The sequence below is a fragment of the Phoenix dactylifera genome, chromosome 8 (assembly GCF_051530095.1).
Source record: "Phoenix dactylifera cultivar Ajwa chromosome 8, Ajwa_hap1_PhDact_Kaust_v1.1, whole genome shotgun sequence".
Classification (NCBI taxonomy): domain Eukaryota; kingdom Viridiplantae; phylum Streptophyta; class Magnoliopsida; order Arecales; family Arecaceae; genus Phoenix; species Phoenix dactylifera.
Genome location: NC_143197.1, coordinates 2008158 through 2024187, shown reverse-complemented (window position 1 = coordinate 2024187; position 16030 = coordinate 2008158). Strand labels below are relative to the sequence as shown.

General features: G+C 38.3%; 2 protein-coding genes across 7 annotated transcripts in view; one reads left to right on the top strand and one right to left on the bottom strand.

The window, feature by feature from the left end:
- Positions 1-582: 582 nt before the first annotated feature.
- LOC103710555 (putative glutathione S-transferase DHAR1, cytosolic) lies at positions 583-6349 on the top strand. Its single transcript, XM_089924670.1, has 7 exons — positions 583-741; positions 845-935; positions 1050-1196; positions 3315-3432; positions 3683-3823; positions 6055-6211; positions 6252-6349. Exons 1-6 carry the CDS (start codon positions 675-677, stop codon positions 6139-6141), a joined length of 651 nt encoding a protein of 216 aa, XP_089780796.1. The 5' UTR covers positions 583-674; the 3' UTR covers positions 6142-6211; positions 6252-6349.
- A 923-nt stretch (positions 6350-7272) lies between these two features.
- LOC103711287 (sulfate transporter 4.1, chloroplastic-like) overlaps positions 7273-16030 on the bottom strand; it is a 33731-nt gene continuing 24973 nt past the window's right edge. For 5 of the 6 annotated variants that reach the window (XM_089924667.1, XM_088702323.2, XM_039124221.3 and 2 more), the window contains 7 exons: positions 12680-12721; positions 11381-11497; positions 9909-9960; positions 9107-9245; positions 8875-8963; positions 7775-7851; positions 7273-7689 (listed from right to left, as the gene is read on the bottom strand). In XM_089924667.1, coding sequence (XP_089780793.1) covers positions 7420-7689; positions 7775-7851; positions 8875-8963; positions 9107-9245; positions 9909-9960; positions 11381-11497; positions 12680-12721 — 786 coding nt within the window. In that variant the 3' untranslated portion in view covers positions 7273-7419. Of the gene's footprint in view, positions 7690-7774; positions 7852-8874; positions 8964-9034; positions 9246-9908; positions 9961-11380; positions 11498-12679; positions 12722-16030 lie in introns of those variants that run through there. The other variant, XM_089924668.1, reaches the window with a different exon arrangement.

Here is a 16030-nt window from a genome sequence, read left to right as displayed (position 1 = left end):
TAATACAAACATGAGGTAAGTGTGCCTTAATGTATCATAAGGAGCTAGTGGAAACGTTTATGATTTTTTTAACAGTTGTGTCTATTGCATCACAGCTACAATTATCTTCTTGCATAGATATATGATAATTGAGAAAAGTATATTACAAATATCAACATAGTCAAAATCGAAGGTGGTTGACGTTGCTTTTGTTGGGAAAAGGTTTCTGATTAATCTCTTTTTATTTATTTACTATTGGACCTGAACTGGATCTAGCCCAAATTTGTTTTTTTGGTTGAGATCGGATTATACATGGATCCGCTTCGACCCCAATGATCCATTAGGTCAGAAATTTTAGTAATGAACTCGATCCAACCCAATTCGATCTTATATTAGATTGGGTCTAGTCCAACATTAGAACCTGAATAAGAATTGAATTAGGTTAGAGTCACTTATTATCCCGTCCGATTCGATCCATTTGCAGGGAAAACCAACCCACTTAGACCAAATAGCTACCAACCAAAAGTTCCGCGGTCACGCCAGAACTGCATCTGAATCACGAAATTTCGAGAAAGAAAATGTGACATCTTGCTATAAATGGACGCTTCCTCTTATACCAACCGCTCTTCACTTCCAGGACATCGAACTTCCAAGGGACGAAGAAAAGCGATAGCGGCCACCGCCATCCGTCGCCAATGGCAGAGAAACCCGTCGAGGTCTGCGTCAAGGCCGCCGCCGGCGCTCCCAACACCCTCGGCGACTGTGAGTCTCTCTCTTCTCTCTCCCCCTTCTTCAGCGATCTCGCTTAAGGTTCACCTCTGGTCAGTTTCTTTCGTGCTTTCTAATCGATCGGAAAAAACAATAGGCCCTTTTAGCCAGAGGGTTCTTCTTACGCTGGAGGAGAAGAAGGTGCCCCATGAGATGAAGCTGATTAACGTCGAAAACAAGCCCGATTGGTGACCTCTTTTTTTCTTTCTTTTTTTTTGATTTTTTTGGGTTCTAAAGAAATTGTTTTTGTGATGAGTTATTGTTACGATTGTGGGTTTCTGGGAATGGGGTGGGGGTTTCAGGTTCTTGACGATGAGTCCCGAGGGGAAGGTGCCGGTGTTCAAGTGCGACGATGGCAAATGGGTTCCCGATTCGGATGTCATCACCCAGATCATCGAGGAGAAATACCCCAACCCTTCTCTTGTCACTCCCCAGGAGTACTCGTCGGTGTAAGTCTTTTTTTTTCCCTTTTTTGTTTTTTGTTTGTAGAATTCGATTGGATTCCATTAATCTTTTACATTAGGGTTAGATAGTCTGAAATTGTGGGGAGTTTCTTGTGCTTTCGGTTTATTGTTCTGATTTTTACTCTAAAAAAGTAATTAAGAGATTGTAATAGATTAGGCCTTAGAGTGAACAATCCCTTTTCTTTTTCTCTCTCGTTTTTTTTTTAAATACTTTTTTTTATAGACCCTCTACAATTGCATTTTAAGATTCAACTGGATGCCCCTTAAGCTTCAAGAAAACAATAATAGATGCAGAGCCACTAAATTTATTGTTGTAAAAGTCCAGGCTACAGAATGAGCGGGAATCACTGAGGGATGACCATCTGCGCTAAACTTAAAGTATCAGGTTTTACTTTGAGGCTTATGACATACTGGTGGTTGATAAATAATTTCACTGGCTCTGAAGCAAATTTGGCTTCAATCTCTTTATGCTAATGGGAAGGGTAATGTGGTGCATGCATTATAATGAAAATGCTTCATCATTACAGTAAATCGAGAAATTTAGAAATGTATTTGAACAAAATATGTTTTGGGTGACATGTTGTAAATGTTCACTGATTTCTACAAGTCCTGTTTTAAATGTTTTCTATTTGTCAAGTTTTGCCTGCACCTCTTTATCAAATGCTTTCTTTCAAATTCCTTTGGTGGAATACTTGTACGATGTCTTAGTAAACCTTTGCGCGAAGTGTGAAGCCAATTCAAAGGATATGTAACTAAACACACAACAAAAGAAGGAAGAAGAATGGAATTTTCTCTTATTTGGTTGAACAGAGAAAAGTTGTGTAGAGGAGAAGGAAATTTTTTGTGCATTATGAAAAAAAATCTGAGCTCTATATTCTTGCATTGTTCTCTATCTATATGAGAGTTCTATATTCTTGCATTGTTCTCTATCTATATGAGAGTTATTTTTGTTGCCAAAAATTCGAAGGGAAGAGTCCCTCTAACTTAATTTGATAAACTTTTTTGCTCTCTCAGCATCCATATAGATATTTGATTTGTACATTTGACTTTGTTGTTTGTTAGTTGATGAAAGGGGAAGGAAGAAAACTGCTAAGCCTTTTCCCAATTCTGTACCACTAAGCAAAGATATTAACTTTTAGGGAAAAATTAAAGAAAAAGATATACAGAAATTAACTGTCCAAGTATTTAAGAAAGAATATGTAGGTGGTTTTGTTGAATCATACAACAGGTTAAACATGAAGGTTCTCTGGCAAATAATTAGAAAACTACAGACAGTTATAGATTAAGCTGCCTTGCCAGTTTTTTTTTTTAGTTTTGAATTTCTGAGAGATGAATGTTTCTTTCAACTAATAAATCTATGGAATAAATGTCCGCCTAATGTTTGACAGATCATTATTCCTTAATGTGTGAAGCCCTTTATTTATGGGAGCCTTGATGAGGTATAAGTGGAGGAGAGGAGGTCAGTGACGGAGAGTGAAATCAAATAAGAAGAAATGGATTTCTTTTTATAACTTTTCTTAATGGGTGATGATGCTAGATGCCGTGCTTGGCAGAATAGGTAGATACTCATTCTACCAAATAGATTCATGCATTTATCTGGTTGGCCTTATTATGAAAGAGATCATAAAGTGGTTCTCTTTAGTAGGCGTGGTCTGGGAGCATCAGGAGGTTATGCCTTGTGATTGGGAGAAAATAATTTATCATCTGCTTTGCGCTATTAATCTTTAGGTGTGGCTTGTGAGCATGAAGAGGGGCTTCTTTCCAAGATTAAAAAAAAAGAAAAAAAAGTTTCACATGAACATCTGAGTCTGGATCATATCTGTAAGCAAGTTGTTAATACTCCATTCTCTGAACTAACTAAACTTGATACTTACTGGGTCAATGGAATGAAGAAACTGGAATCCTTTTATGGTTTGTAACAAGAAGGTACACATAACTCCTTTTCTGATATTCCTATTCACTTAGAGAAATACCTGCCTCTGTAAAGTGCATTGTGCTGCTTGTTTCAGAACATCGAAGTTAGTAAATATTTTCAGTGCTTCAGTCTTTTAGCACTGAATATTCAATTATTCAACAATCTAACTTTTTCTATATTCACTTCAGGGGATCAAAAATATTCCCTTCTTTTGTCAAGTTCTTGAGAAGCAAGGATCCCAATGATGGGTCAGAAACAACATTGCTTGATGAATTGCGTGCACTGGATGAGCATCTTAAAGCTCATGTAAAATATTGACCTTTCTGACTCCTCCCTTCTTCTCTCCCTCCCTCCGTCTCTCTCTCTCTCTCTCTCTCTCTCGTCCCCTCTCCCTTCATCGTAGGGCTAGGATGAACGCTTAAGGCCATAAAAAGACCTAATGCATCTACAACTTGGACTACATGCATATAGATATTTCTTTCTAAATATTTATGGCAGCCTGTTGCCGCTTACTTCAATATTGACAAAAATCCTGATTGAGCTCTGATGCTGGCAGGGCCCATATGTTAATGGCGAAAATATTTCTGCAGTTGACTTGAGCTTGGCACCAAAGTTGTTCCATCTTGAGATAACCCTTGATCATTTTAAAGGGTGGAAGATACCAGAAAATTTGACGCATGTTCATGCTTACATGAAGGTAGAAGAAAGCTTTCCTGAACTTTTATTTGTTCATCTTCTTTCTCTGGTTGCTTTTGTGTCTCGTTCATTGTTTTTTATCTTTAAATTTTCACTGCAAAGGATTCTTCCTGGCAATACCTTTCAGTGGTTAATGCTGCACATCTGTCCTTGAAACACAATTTATTCTGTTTAGGTTGTTGTAAAGTCTGAGCATTGCATTTGGAGTTTGGTCGCATTCTCTTTATTTGCGTTACTATCAGCCTTATCATTGTTCAGAAATGTGTGTGTCTGGTCAGGGTGTCTTTTTAGGATGGAGTGTGTAACCTTGACCTGCTTCTTATTGAGCTATGCTTTAGTTTGGTGGCCTTTTACTGATCCTCTAGATCCTTTTTCTTTCAAGACTGATTTTAGCCTCTCCCTGAGGACTTCTACATTGACCATATTATCGATGAAAGAAATAATTGAATTTGGTTGTCTTTTGTGGAATTTCTCTTGGCATGTGGTCCTGTTTTCTAGATCTTGCACTATATAGGATTATCTTTAATTAATAATTACCAACCAGTTCTAATTCTCCTCTCCTCTCATACATTGTAATGAGGATATTTCTTTGTGTTCTTCTCTGTTTCTCACTTTCCAATCCTTAATTACCATGTAATGATTAAAAGACATTAAATTTCTAGTTTCCTCTAAACTTTTCTTAAATATTGTCTATATTTATCTTTGAATATTGATGGTCTGGGGGATCTATAGGCATTTTTGAACGGGACTGTTACTGGGAGTTCTACTCACTGAGTCTGATCATTCTGCTCTCATCAAGTTGTTAATTAGTGAAAAAATTGCATCAGAAGTGTTTGTTTTTCATAATGGTTATCATGATTTTCTTGAATTTTCTAGTGTACATCAAGGCATGTGCCTTCTGTCATAAACCAGGATCATTGACAAGGGTTGAAAAACAGACTATACTTCGGTATAATACTCCCATACTGAGGCATATCAAGGGCGCACTAGTATCATACTGTACCATGTACTAGTATCATATATTGTTAAATCATACCATACCGATTCGGTGCACATGACACTACATACCCTACCGATTCGGCTCCACTAATATGGTATTTCAAATCTTGCCTGTTGGCAGAATGTGTAGGAGGTTGGGGTGATTTGACAAGAAGTATAGCTCATTGTGTGCATCTATCTGACCTGTATGTGGTGACCTCGTCTTAGAGTTGTCATTTATAGCTCATTCCAGTTCTGTTACATAAGTCTTGCCGTCTTGGTCTTATCACTCACTTTGTAGTGATCAGGATGAAATTCTTATCATCAGTAATTTTATTTTTTCCAATGGGACTGTCTTATGTGGTGCTGAATGGTGTTATCTTCTTGAGTAAAAATTGAGCAACAATCTTCCATGACTTGGTTCTTTTTATTGTTATTCATAGTCTCATCAATTGTTCAGCTATTTGGGCCCTCTATGTTGTTGGTCTTTCTTTCTAGACTAGTTCAGTTTGATATGTATCTATGCTGGATAAGCTCCTAGGACTATTTATTATTATGCTTGAGATGCGCGGGTGTGTGTGCAAGCCTGTGTGGGGGGTGTGTGCTCCCATGTGTGCGGTGGGGTTTGAATGAATGCTTAACTTTGAGGAAAGATGGTGATGTTGGTGGTAGAATGAGTTTAGCCTGCAGTATTTAGCTGTTATATTACCTCTGTAAAGACTCACAACATAAATAATTGCAGTATTCTCAAACTAAAAGTGGCTATTAGAGATTGTCACCCATGGTTTTTTCATTGGAAATTGTCTATTCTAATAAAAGAAAATGAAATATTTTGAGCTATGCACTGGCCCAGGGAAAAAATCATGCAGCTTAGGACTACCTACAAGGCAAGCTGATGAGATATCTTAAGCTATGCATGTTATTGAGGGAACTTACAGGGCATTTTCTTAAAACAGTCATTGTAGTTCAGTTGAGACAGACTAGCTGTACAAGATGTTAGCTATTGTCTACCATTAGAAGGACTAGTTCAGAATGTGTATTTTTAAAATATCTTTATGAAGTTTGTGGATTCAGAGAATATTGCGTGGGTTCTTCGGTTGCTGCTCGTATTATTCCCTCAATAGGTATCATCGCACTTGTTAGGATTTTATGTTCCCTCAATGAAGAAATGTGCTTATCAAGTCCTACACATGAATTATTATTAGCTATTAATTTTATGTGAAAGTCTGAATATGACATACTCATTTTGTCCAGCTGCTTTTCAATCGGGAATCCTTCATAAAGACCAAGGCAACAAAGGAGCATGTGATCGCTGGATGGGCACCCAAAGTTAATGCTTAATGTTTCATGCTCGAGCGTAGTGTGAAGTAGGCTAGGCTAGTGTTGTCGGAGCCCTGGTGCAATATATAGCCTTCTTTTTTTTCTTTTTTTTTTTTTGGTGAATATATAGCCTTCTGCTGTAACTGGGTTGATGAAGCATTTGTCGCTGATATGCTTTTGCTACATTATACCGTGGGTTCAAATAATAAATTTTCGTTATGTGAGGTAAGGGCAATTGCGATAGCTTTTTCTATGCTTCCATGTTATTATGCTCTTATCGACATTTATATCAGTAAATTGCTGCTGCTAAGAGAGGGGCGAGGGACGGCGGTGGGAAGTTACAGTGGTTCGAGATGGGACGTGGACATATTATTAAATTTCCTCTTACTCTACCAGTGTGGTTTGGTGTTATTTTGATGCGAATGTAATGTCAACGGCTTTTGTAGCAGCTGCTTGATATAATCTAGAACAAAAGCATCACCAAACGATGGAAGTTCCAAGTAATGTTTGTTACTACCAGAAATAATGCAAGTAATGTTTCAGTTTCGTAGATGTTTAGATATTGTGGTCATAACCTGATCAAAATAAATCAAAATAGTTTCTCGCTTTGGTATTTATGAGTAAGTCATTTTTTGAAGATCAGAGATGTTTAAGACTTGAATAAATGCGATGCGCAAAAGGAAGCAACAGATTCTGTACCTCTATTATACTTGCTTAGGCTGAAGGTCTTCCGTTAATCGAAGCTAGCTTCATGAGTACAACCTTAAAAATCCGAGCACAATGCAATCAGTTTTAGACTTGTCGCATGCGTCCGAACTTTCTTACCGCCTTGCGCATCCTCGAGTCAGAAGTCCATCATTAAACATTGCAATTTGAAAAGTAGGAATTTCTAGATCACAAGGAAAACAAAGAGGAAAGTTTCCTCTAGTTTGCCGGTCCCGTTAATTATTTTGATCTCAGTCCCAGCTGGCTCTACGAGCACAGCTCGGTAGCATTGCACATCTAGTTTGCCAACTCACTGATGGGCTCGTCCACCCTTCTTTTCTCAACAACTAGGAATAGCGATCCATTGCATGGACCTGTGCGAGACTGATCGGACGGGGGCATTTTCTTACAGATAAAATTACCTGGTCCGCACCCCAAGCAGCAATCTTATAAACCATGGAACCTTTTCTTATTTGACGAGGCAAAACTGCACTTATTTTATCATATAAAACAAGAATCCTTGCCGCTGGTTCCCATCTACAGTTAATGGATGAACCAGCAGGCGGCAGCAGAACGAATGGGAAGAAACAGCACTTAAACCTCCTTTTGCGACAGGAGAGGTTCCTCGTCAGGGCTGAGTTCCTCTCCTTCACCATCTCGTTTCCTTTGCCATTGCAGGAAACCTGGTTGCCTACCAGCCGGCGTCTGGTCCCCCATTCTCCCGTGGAAGTTCTGCATGTGTTCGAGGCAAGCTTTCACGGCATCATGCACGCTTACGAAATACCATCGCTTGCCGATTAGTTCGATAAGACCAGCCCGCGAGAGCGTTACCAGAACTTTTCGATTTGGGTTGGAAATTGCAATCTGCACCAAGGGACCGAAGCCCTCTCAGAATCATATCATAACAAGATCAGAATGTTAGGAACTCGGGATCGAGGTAATGCCGAACCTGGATTTCGCGTGATTTATATTCTTGATGCAAGTCCTTGAGAGCTTGGACCGCGCTGGAGTCTACGTACGGAACAGCTGCGGCGATTAAAGAAAAGCCTTCATTATTTCAATGGCGACGTTTAGAAACTTAAAAAAGAGGAAAACAACAATTATAGAGCGATGATCACGACACGCCCAAAACTTTTTTGGGCTCTGCTTTGTGGTTATGTTAGATGTGCCCGTGGGCCTTTTCTTGGGCTTTGGTGACGGGCTGCCGAAGCCCATTCAAGACGGCTGCTACAATTAGGTTGAAACTCCCATAGGAATCGGACCTGTTGTCCCATTTATCTCGCATTTTCTAAGAGTCTGTCCGAACCCAGTTTAAATCCTAGACTTTGGGCTGAGTGGTAGTTATGCTTAAATGGATCACGAATTCTACAAAATTTTTAGCCCAATCCTATAGGAACGCCCAAGCAGACCCTTGGCTGAAACACCCCTGATGAGATCAGAAGAGAGGACAACAAAGATGGGCAGCTAGAACTATGAGAAGAAGCTTCAAGGATTGAGATATCCGGTATTCTTGAATCCAAAGTCTAATCGCTACGGGGGAAGACAGATTGTGAAATTCTGAGAAAGAGTAGGTCAAAAAGAAGGAATGACATTTCTTGGATTGTTCTTGCTGAGTGGCCTGAACATAGAACCCTGTATAAGATTTGTCTGAAAACAAGGAGTGTATCTATTAGAATTCATCAGTACATCCCTACACTTCACTTGAGTATTGACATGTTTTGTTCATAGAATGGGGTTATGCTTCCTCCCTAACTATAAAACCAAGGTCCACTAGCTCACAGAGAGCAAGGTGCTGCATATCAGTTGTCATAATTTGAGTCTAATAGTTGTTTCAGTTATTCAACATATTCATTAGTTTTTCAACTGAGCATCATTTCAGAAAGCTCAATGTGGTATTGAGACCTATATGTGTTTATATGGTATACCATGAATTACATTTATCAGGTGGCATCATGTACATATGTTTGTGTGTGTGTGTGTGTGTATATATATGCAGTTTCTTAGCTTAATTGGTCGTATAAATTTAATGTGGGAAATTTGAAGACTCACGTGCCATTTCAATGATCACAAAATATATTCTTTCAGATTCTGCTCCATGCTTTGTGCTACCTGAACAACTGAGTTCATATTCTCGTAGCCTGTTAACACCAATAGAGTGATTGCTTGAAATCAATTCCAAATTTGATGAAGAAAGCTAAAGCATGCAAGATTTTTCGATCACTGTATCTTATTTATATTTTTCTTGTTTCATATGCATCTGTAAAGAACTATAAGCCTTCACCTGTCCTTGATGTAACTTATATTTGCAAAGTAAATGGGTGCATCAATTCGTACAACTACAATCCCATTATACACATATGCTTCAGGATACTGTTCAATGTTTCTGTAAACGGTAGTACCAGGAAGACGTCCCAAGACAGCTGCAACAAAAACATGCAAATGACTTAATAGAAAAGGTAAATTAAAAAAAAAAAGCAAAAATTTGGAATGCAGATGAATACAAGCCAACGAAAATCTGTAAAAATATGCTTAAAAACAATAATTAGGATGATTCTAAAATCTAATATATCACATATTTTCCTTTTTGCAAACTTGAGCAGATAAACTTATGAAAACATTCACTTGGATAATATGCATCATATTAGAATATAGCAATACAAAACTCAGAAGATAATTTTGTGTTGGTTGATAGAATAATAGTTTCAATAGTAATTTAGACAAGCTCAATTAAAATCAAAAAGGGATCGAACAAGAAACGACACCCTCAAATAAACAACTGCTTCATCAACAAAACAACATGATCAAATAAATTTAGCAATTTGGAAATGCCAAATTTACGACCGCGCATGACATTTAGCTTCAGCTCCTTGTGATGCAACTTTAGCTAGCGGAGAAAATGGAACATAGGATGAAGTATGAACACAATGTTCAGTACTACATTAAAATAAGGTTATGATCATAAATTACAAAATTGCCGCCCAAATACTACCATGAAATCAATAATCAGACTTTTATGTTGATAATGCTGCATTGCAAAAATACAAACTTTCAATTTGGTAATCCAAGTCAAGAAGCATACTTACCAATGTAAGGATTTGCTGATTCATGAATAACAAATGCAAGGGAAGCACTGACCTGCAATTTAAAACTCTCCACTCAAAATCAGATTTGCTATCTTTTAATCAACTGGCACTACTTATTCTCAAGCAAAAAATGGCACTTCTGGATATACAGAAATGAAAGAACTAACCCTGCAATGCATCAACAAATACTAATCATAAACTAAGCCATAATATAAACTTCTTCTGGTTTAGTGAGCTAACAGAACTGAACCAAGCAATCACAAATGGTCTTGCAGTGACTAGATGTGGCATGACACAGAATGCATTGGCTCATGCCGGCATCATACTGATTTTTATGCTCTAGAGTATGCTGCAATTTTCTATGCAAGAGCAAGTTATTCTTTTTGAACAAAATTCAAATTAGTTATAAGACTGCAATTATATTAATGCTTAAAATATTTCTCTAAATTTGGAAGTGCTCAGCTTTGTCATACTTATATTGCTGGAAAGGATCTAAAAAAGATGTCTTATGATCTTTGGTCCAATTTTATGGCTTACTGGATGCAAACCTCATGACTGTCACACATTATCCAGGATCTCAAATTCAACTTTCAAAATAGCATGCTTGTCCATCCAAAAACGAAGTTAATATAGAGTGAAGGTCGGCTGTATTCCAACATTTTAATAAAAACACATTATTTTGTGTACATGATGGCAAATAACACAGATGTCATGTTCGAAATTGCTACACTTATTTATTACTAAACTACCTAGATTAGTCTTATTTGTACTCTTAACTGGAACAATGCATGAATTGAAGACCTTGACTTTTCTTTCTCAAGTAATTTTTTTTAATTAAAACAACATAAGTTATACTTCATCTCTCAACGGGAACCTAAAAAGTCAACTTCATCTCTTATGTTCAACTTTTATGACTTAAAGAGGAGACAAAAAGCCTTTCTTTCTTCCTTTCTCATTTGTTGAATGATCATGAGCTTCCATAAACAATGACCTTAGTCCTATAAGATCTAATCTAATTCAGAGCATACAGGTGGCATATATATGAGTTGAACATGGCAAATTGTTCCCCACTTTAGCAGGACAACTTTATATTCTTATATCTCATGATGCCATATTAATTCAAATACAAAATTCAATTTGATTGTTCAAACAACAATCATTGAAGAAAACTATAGATGTTTATTTTAGTTATGAATTGTAGAGACAATTAGACACTTTACATTTGTCATACAACTTAACCGGACAAAATGGTGAAAAATTCTTGAAGGTCAGACAAATTGTGCTGGTTATGGCCATGATAATAAAATATACCATCAAGAAGAAATGACAAGAAATATAAATAATACATAAAAGGAAAGAAAATGGGAATACTTTAAAATTGTGTAGTCCAATGAGGTGGTAAGAATTCTAACAAGGCATCATGTCCTGCAAAGAAACTTATGCTTGAGATACCCATGCAAATAAATACTTACCCCAACAAGCACACCAATCTCTATCCCGAGAAATAAAGTCGTGACACAGGTGATGGTCCAAAGAAGAAAATCTTTCTTGTCGACACGCCACAAGAATAAAGCTTCCTCATAATCCACCTGAAATAATAAAGGCGTATCTGTCATTAAGTTGACCATGTTCTAACCTACTGTCGCAAAGTTGTGGAAAAAATCTAATGGAAAAATTGTATGCCCAAACTAACTTCGTAGTGGGAGAGAAACTTTAATTGCCTTCATCATGGGAAGAAGGGGGAAAAGATGAGAATGCACTATAATGGTGAAAATTGCATATATTGCAGATCTTGCTGCATCTATGGCACTCTCATGTGCACTAACAATCTCAAACCCTCCGACATGTGGTTGCTTCAGTAATTATCAAAAGTTATCAGTTGCAACTCTCAAAACTTTATCTAACCAGTGATGCTAAAGTAGGAAAGTCTGTCAGACAGGATTGTATCATTTCTGGCTACTAAACAAAACTATAGCAAGGCATGGCGTAAATTCTTGAAGCTAGCAGTTATAGACATGCAGAGCAGGCTATGCGATCATACGCAATAATGTCAATAAAAAAGAATTAAAACTAATGTCAGACAAGATGAGCAAGATTAATAAATTTGGTAGGTCAGAAAACAGATAGTTTCAAATTTTGTAGGTCAGAAAACAGATAGTATCAAATTTTGTAGGTCAGAATATAGATGGCATCAGTATCAAAAGAAGAATGCATAATTCTCCATATGCACCCTAGCTTTTTAATGTTTTGCAGAAAGAGTAGCTGTTGAAGAATCTGGATCATGAACCAAGAAAAAAAGGTGATATAGTGAAAGTCTTGCCTTGTTTTTCATTCACAATTGCCAGTATTGGATCACCAAATTGCTTGATCCACAGGGACCACAATTTACTAAAAGGATTAGACAAATGCAGGGAATATCTTGCATAATTTTTCTAGAGGTATTCAGAACAATTTAAATGAATACGAGAGAAGAACAGAAAAATGTGATGATAGATAATAAACTGAAACCAAATATATTAACCATTAGGATACACAGTTTCCTTTTACTTTTCAATTTTCAACTACTGGATCGCTGTTTATGTAAATCCAAACACTCCCACCTCTCATTCAGAGCACAATTTCATGAAAAAACAAGTTAAACAGTGACCATCTACTGAAAAGGGACTCAGATAAACCAAGGTATCACCCAACAAGTGTCTGGCAAAACAGAGAGATCATCATGAAAAGAATACTGAGATCAGGTAAAGGATTCCTTTTAAAGGATTTCTTACCAGACTTATTCCAACAGAGATTACAATGGCAGCGAGTGCACACTGAAACATTTACAAGCCAACTTAAGGTCAGTTTAACTATAAAGATTGTCCAGCAGTTATTGAGTACTACAAAAGAAACAAGGCTTAGATGATGATAAAAATGTTAAACTGCAGGAAAACAGTAAAACAGAAAAACAGCACTACTTACGGGAAAGATGATTCGTTATAGAAACAATAACTTAGACACATCTTGCACAACATAGCTTGGAGGGGATAGGTTGATGCAAAAGTCCCAAACATTCTTTAAGCAGGCATAGAAACTAAATAAAATATGTTGCGTCAATTTACAAGCAAACTGTCACGACCCCCGCCCCGTTCCCGGCGGGCCGCCGCGACGGTCCTAGGGTGCGGGTAGGCATAAGGCCACCAGCCACCGCGTAGAACCCTACTACCTATCAATCATCAATAAATCTTAAAAAATTTGGCATGATGCATGCACAAAATGATCACTTTTCCTATAGTGACCTGTCAGGATTATCTCAATACATACAACACACTACCTGTCAGAGCAGCAATCACATAATCTGTCACATAATAAACCTGGACAATATATAGCAATACATCATCTCAGGCATATAACTCATCTGCACACATATATATATACCTGCTTCCTAATCCATCCATGGTCAAACCCATATCCACAACAGGATCTATGACTGTAACTATGCACTATATACAATAGAAGGTTTATAATACACCAAAAGGTATAAACCTCTATCTACATTATACTATACTATGGAGCGGCACAGCTAGCAGGCAACCACTAATCCTGCTCCTCTCTATACAATACCTGCCCTGCAATCAAAAATATCAAACTGGGGAGTGAGTATATAAATACTCAGTGAGTGGAGTAGAGAGTACTATGCACATGAGACAGAATATAATCATGGCTCGAGATGAAATCTCAAGATCAATAACAACATGAACATGAACTCAACATAGAGAATATGGAATAAATCATCAATATTACCACAATCAATATCAACTCATCTGAAGCATATATGGAATAATCAAGCAAACATATATGCTACTCATGAATATGCTCAACAGATCATAATGCTGGAACATACAAATCAGGTGTCAATATGCTGAAATCATCACTAGACAGCTGTCGGGAGGTGGGTTTTACGCCCCAGGCGAACCAGCAACAACTCCCTACTGTCACATGCATATGCAGGATAAGACACCATACCGATAACATAAATGCTAGACAGCTATCGGAAGGTGGGTTTTACGCCCCAGGCGAACCAGCAACAACTTCCTACTGTCACATGCATATGCAGGATAAGACACCATACCGATAACATAAATGCTAGACAGCTATCGGGAGGTGGGTTTTACGCCCCAGGCGAACCAGCAACAACTCCCTACTGTCACATGCATATGCAGGATAAGACACCATACTGATAACATAAATGCTAGACAGCTATCGGGAGGTGGGTTTTACGCCCCAGGCGAACCAGCAACAACTCCCTACTGTCACATGCATATGCAGGATAAGACACCATACTGATAACATAAATGCTAGACAGCTATCGGGAGGTGGGTTTTACGCCCCAGGCGAACCAGCAACAACTCCCTACTGTCACATGCATATGCAGGATAAGACACCATACTGATAACATAAATGCTAGACAGCTATCGGGAGGTGGGTTTTACGCCCCAGGCGAACCAGCAACAACTCCCTACTGTCACATGCATATGCAGGATAAGACACCATACTGATAACATAAATGCTAGACAGCTATCGGGAGGTGGGTTTTACGCCCCAGGCGAACCAGCAACAACTCCCTACTGTCACATGCATATGCAGGATAAGACACCACACTGATCATATAAATGCTGGCCAGTATCCAGAACAGAAATCCATCTCACATCTACATACTAAACGGCACCTCGCGGGAATTCTACATCCGCGGAAAGCCATACTGCACCTCGCGGGGTCTTACTATGCCCGGCGGCAAGCAGAATATAAGTCGTAGGACCGGCCGATCCTACGCCTAGGGCCGTGTCCCCCCCTAGGAAGGGACTGGGCTCCGCCCACCCAGAAGGCTACTATGTGCACAAAGGCCGATGTTCAACCCCATCGACTATAGGTGTCCTGCAGATACTGCCAAGCCATGCATAAATGCCATAATGCACCCTCCCAATACTCTGCTAAAAAGGAGTATGATCAAGACTACCACTCACTCGATCATGACCCAATCATAAACTAACATCAGGGTTAGGAGTGAGGGTCAAGGAAGTGCAATACAACTCAATATACCACTAAGAAGGCTCTACAAATCTTTGAAATGGAGGAAATGAAATCAATTTACAAAAGAAGTCATTTCACAATTCAGATCCAATTTAATTACTCATAAAGGAGTATAATCAAGGCTACCACTCACAAGTCTTTGAAATAGAGGAAATGAAATCAATTTACAAAAGAAGTCATTTCACAATTCGGAATCAATTTGATTACTCATCAACCCCTCGTAATTCCTCTCAATGTTCCCTCAAATGCATGTACAGAATAATCAAGCATAGAGAATCAAGATTATAGAGGAATCTACTATAACAATTAATCAATAAGCTCAGGTGGAATCAAGTCACACTTGGCAACATTTATGAAAATGAATAAGGAATGTGCTCATGGTGCAAAGTACAAGCTCCCACTCACCTGTCAATCCGGCACAGCCCTGATACGCCTCCAAAAATCTACAGCAGGCAGTGGGGAACTTCTTCCTCTTGTTCCCTAGCTTCTTGCCCAACTGTGACATGCATTTACAATACATTTAGTATTGTATCAAGGGCCATAATCTACGTGCCAATTATAATATAGGGAACTTTAATTGATTCAACTCCCCCGTTCCCTAAATCTTTTCTTTTCTTTCTCTTTTTCTTTTTCTATTAATTAACTCATCATTTATGTGTATTAGGGACTCCCTTGCACGAGTACAAGGTCTCCCTTAGCCTAATCTAGGCTTAATACCCTATTATGGCATGAAATCCCTTATTTTCCATCCGGATGAACAGTAACCCGAACTGACAGTGGGTTACTTCATCCCGGTTTTGATCCACTTTCAGGACTCCAAATTTGATGAAATTTTTACCTAACATTCTACACTCATAGAGAATTCCAAAGAGATAACATGCATCATCATCGGAGGCCGTTTGACCCCCTAAATAATTCGCCGAAGTTGGGACTTCGACACAGTTTTTCCGTAGTACCGGAAAAATTTGTTAAAATCCGATTCTTCCTCTTTTAACCACCTCTACAACCCTTATCCGACCCCTCTAGACTATATCCACCCTTTGTATAGCCTA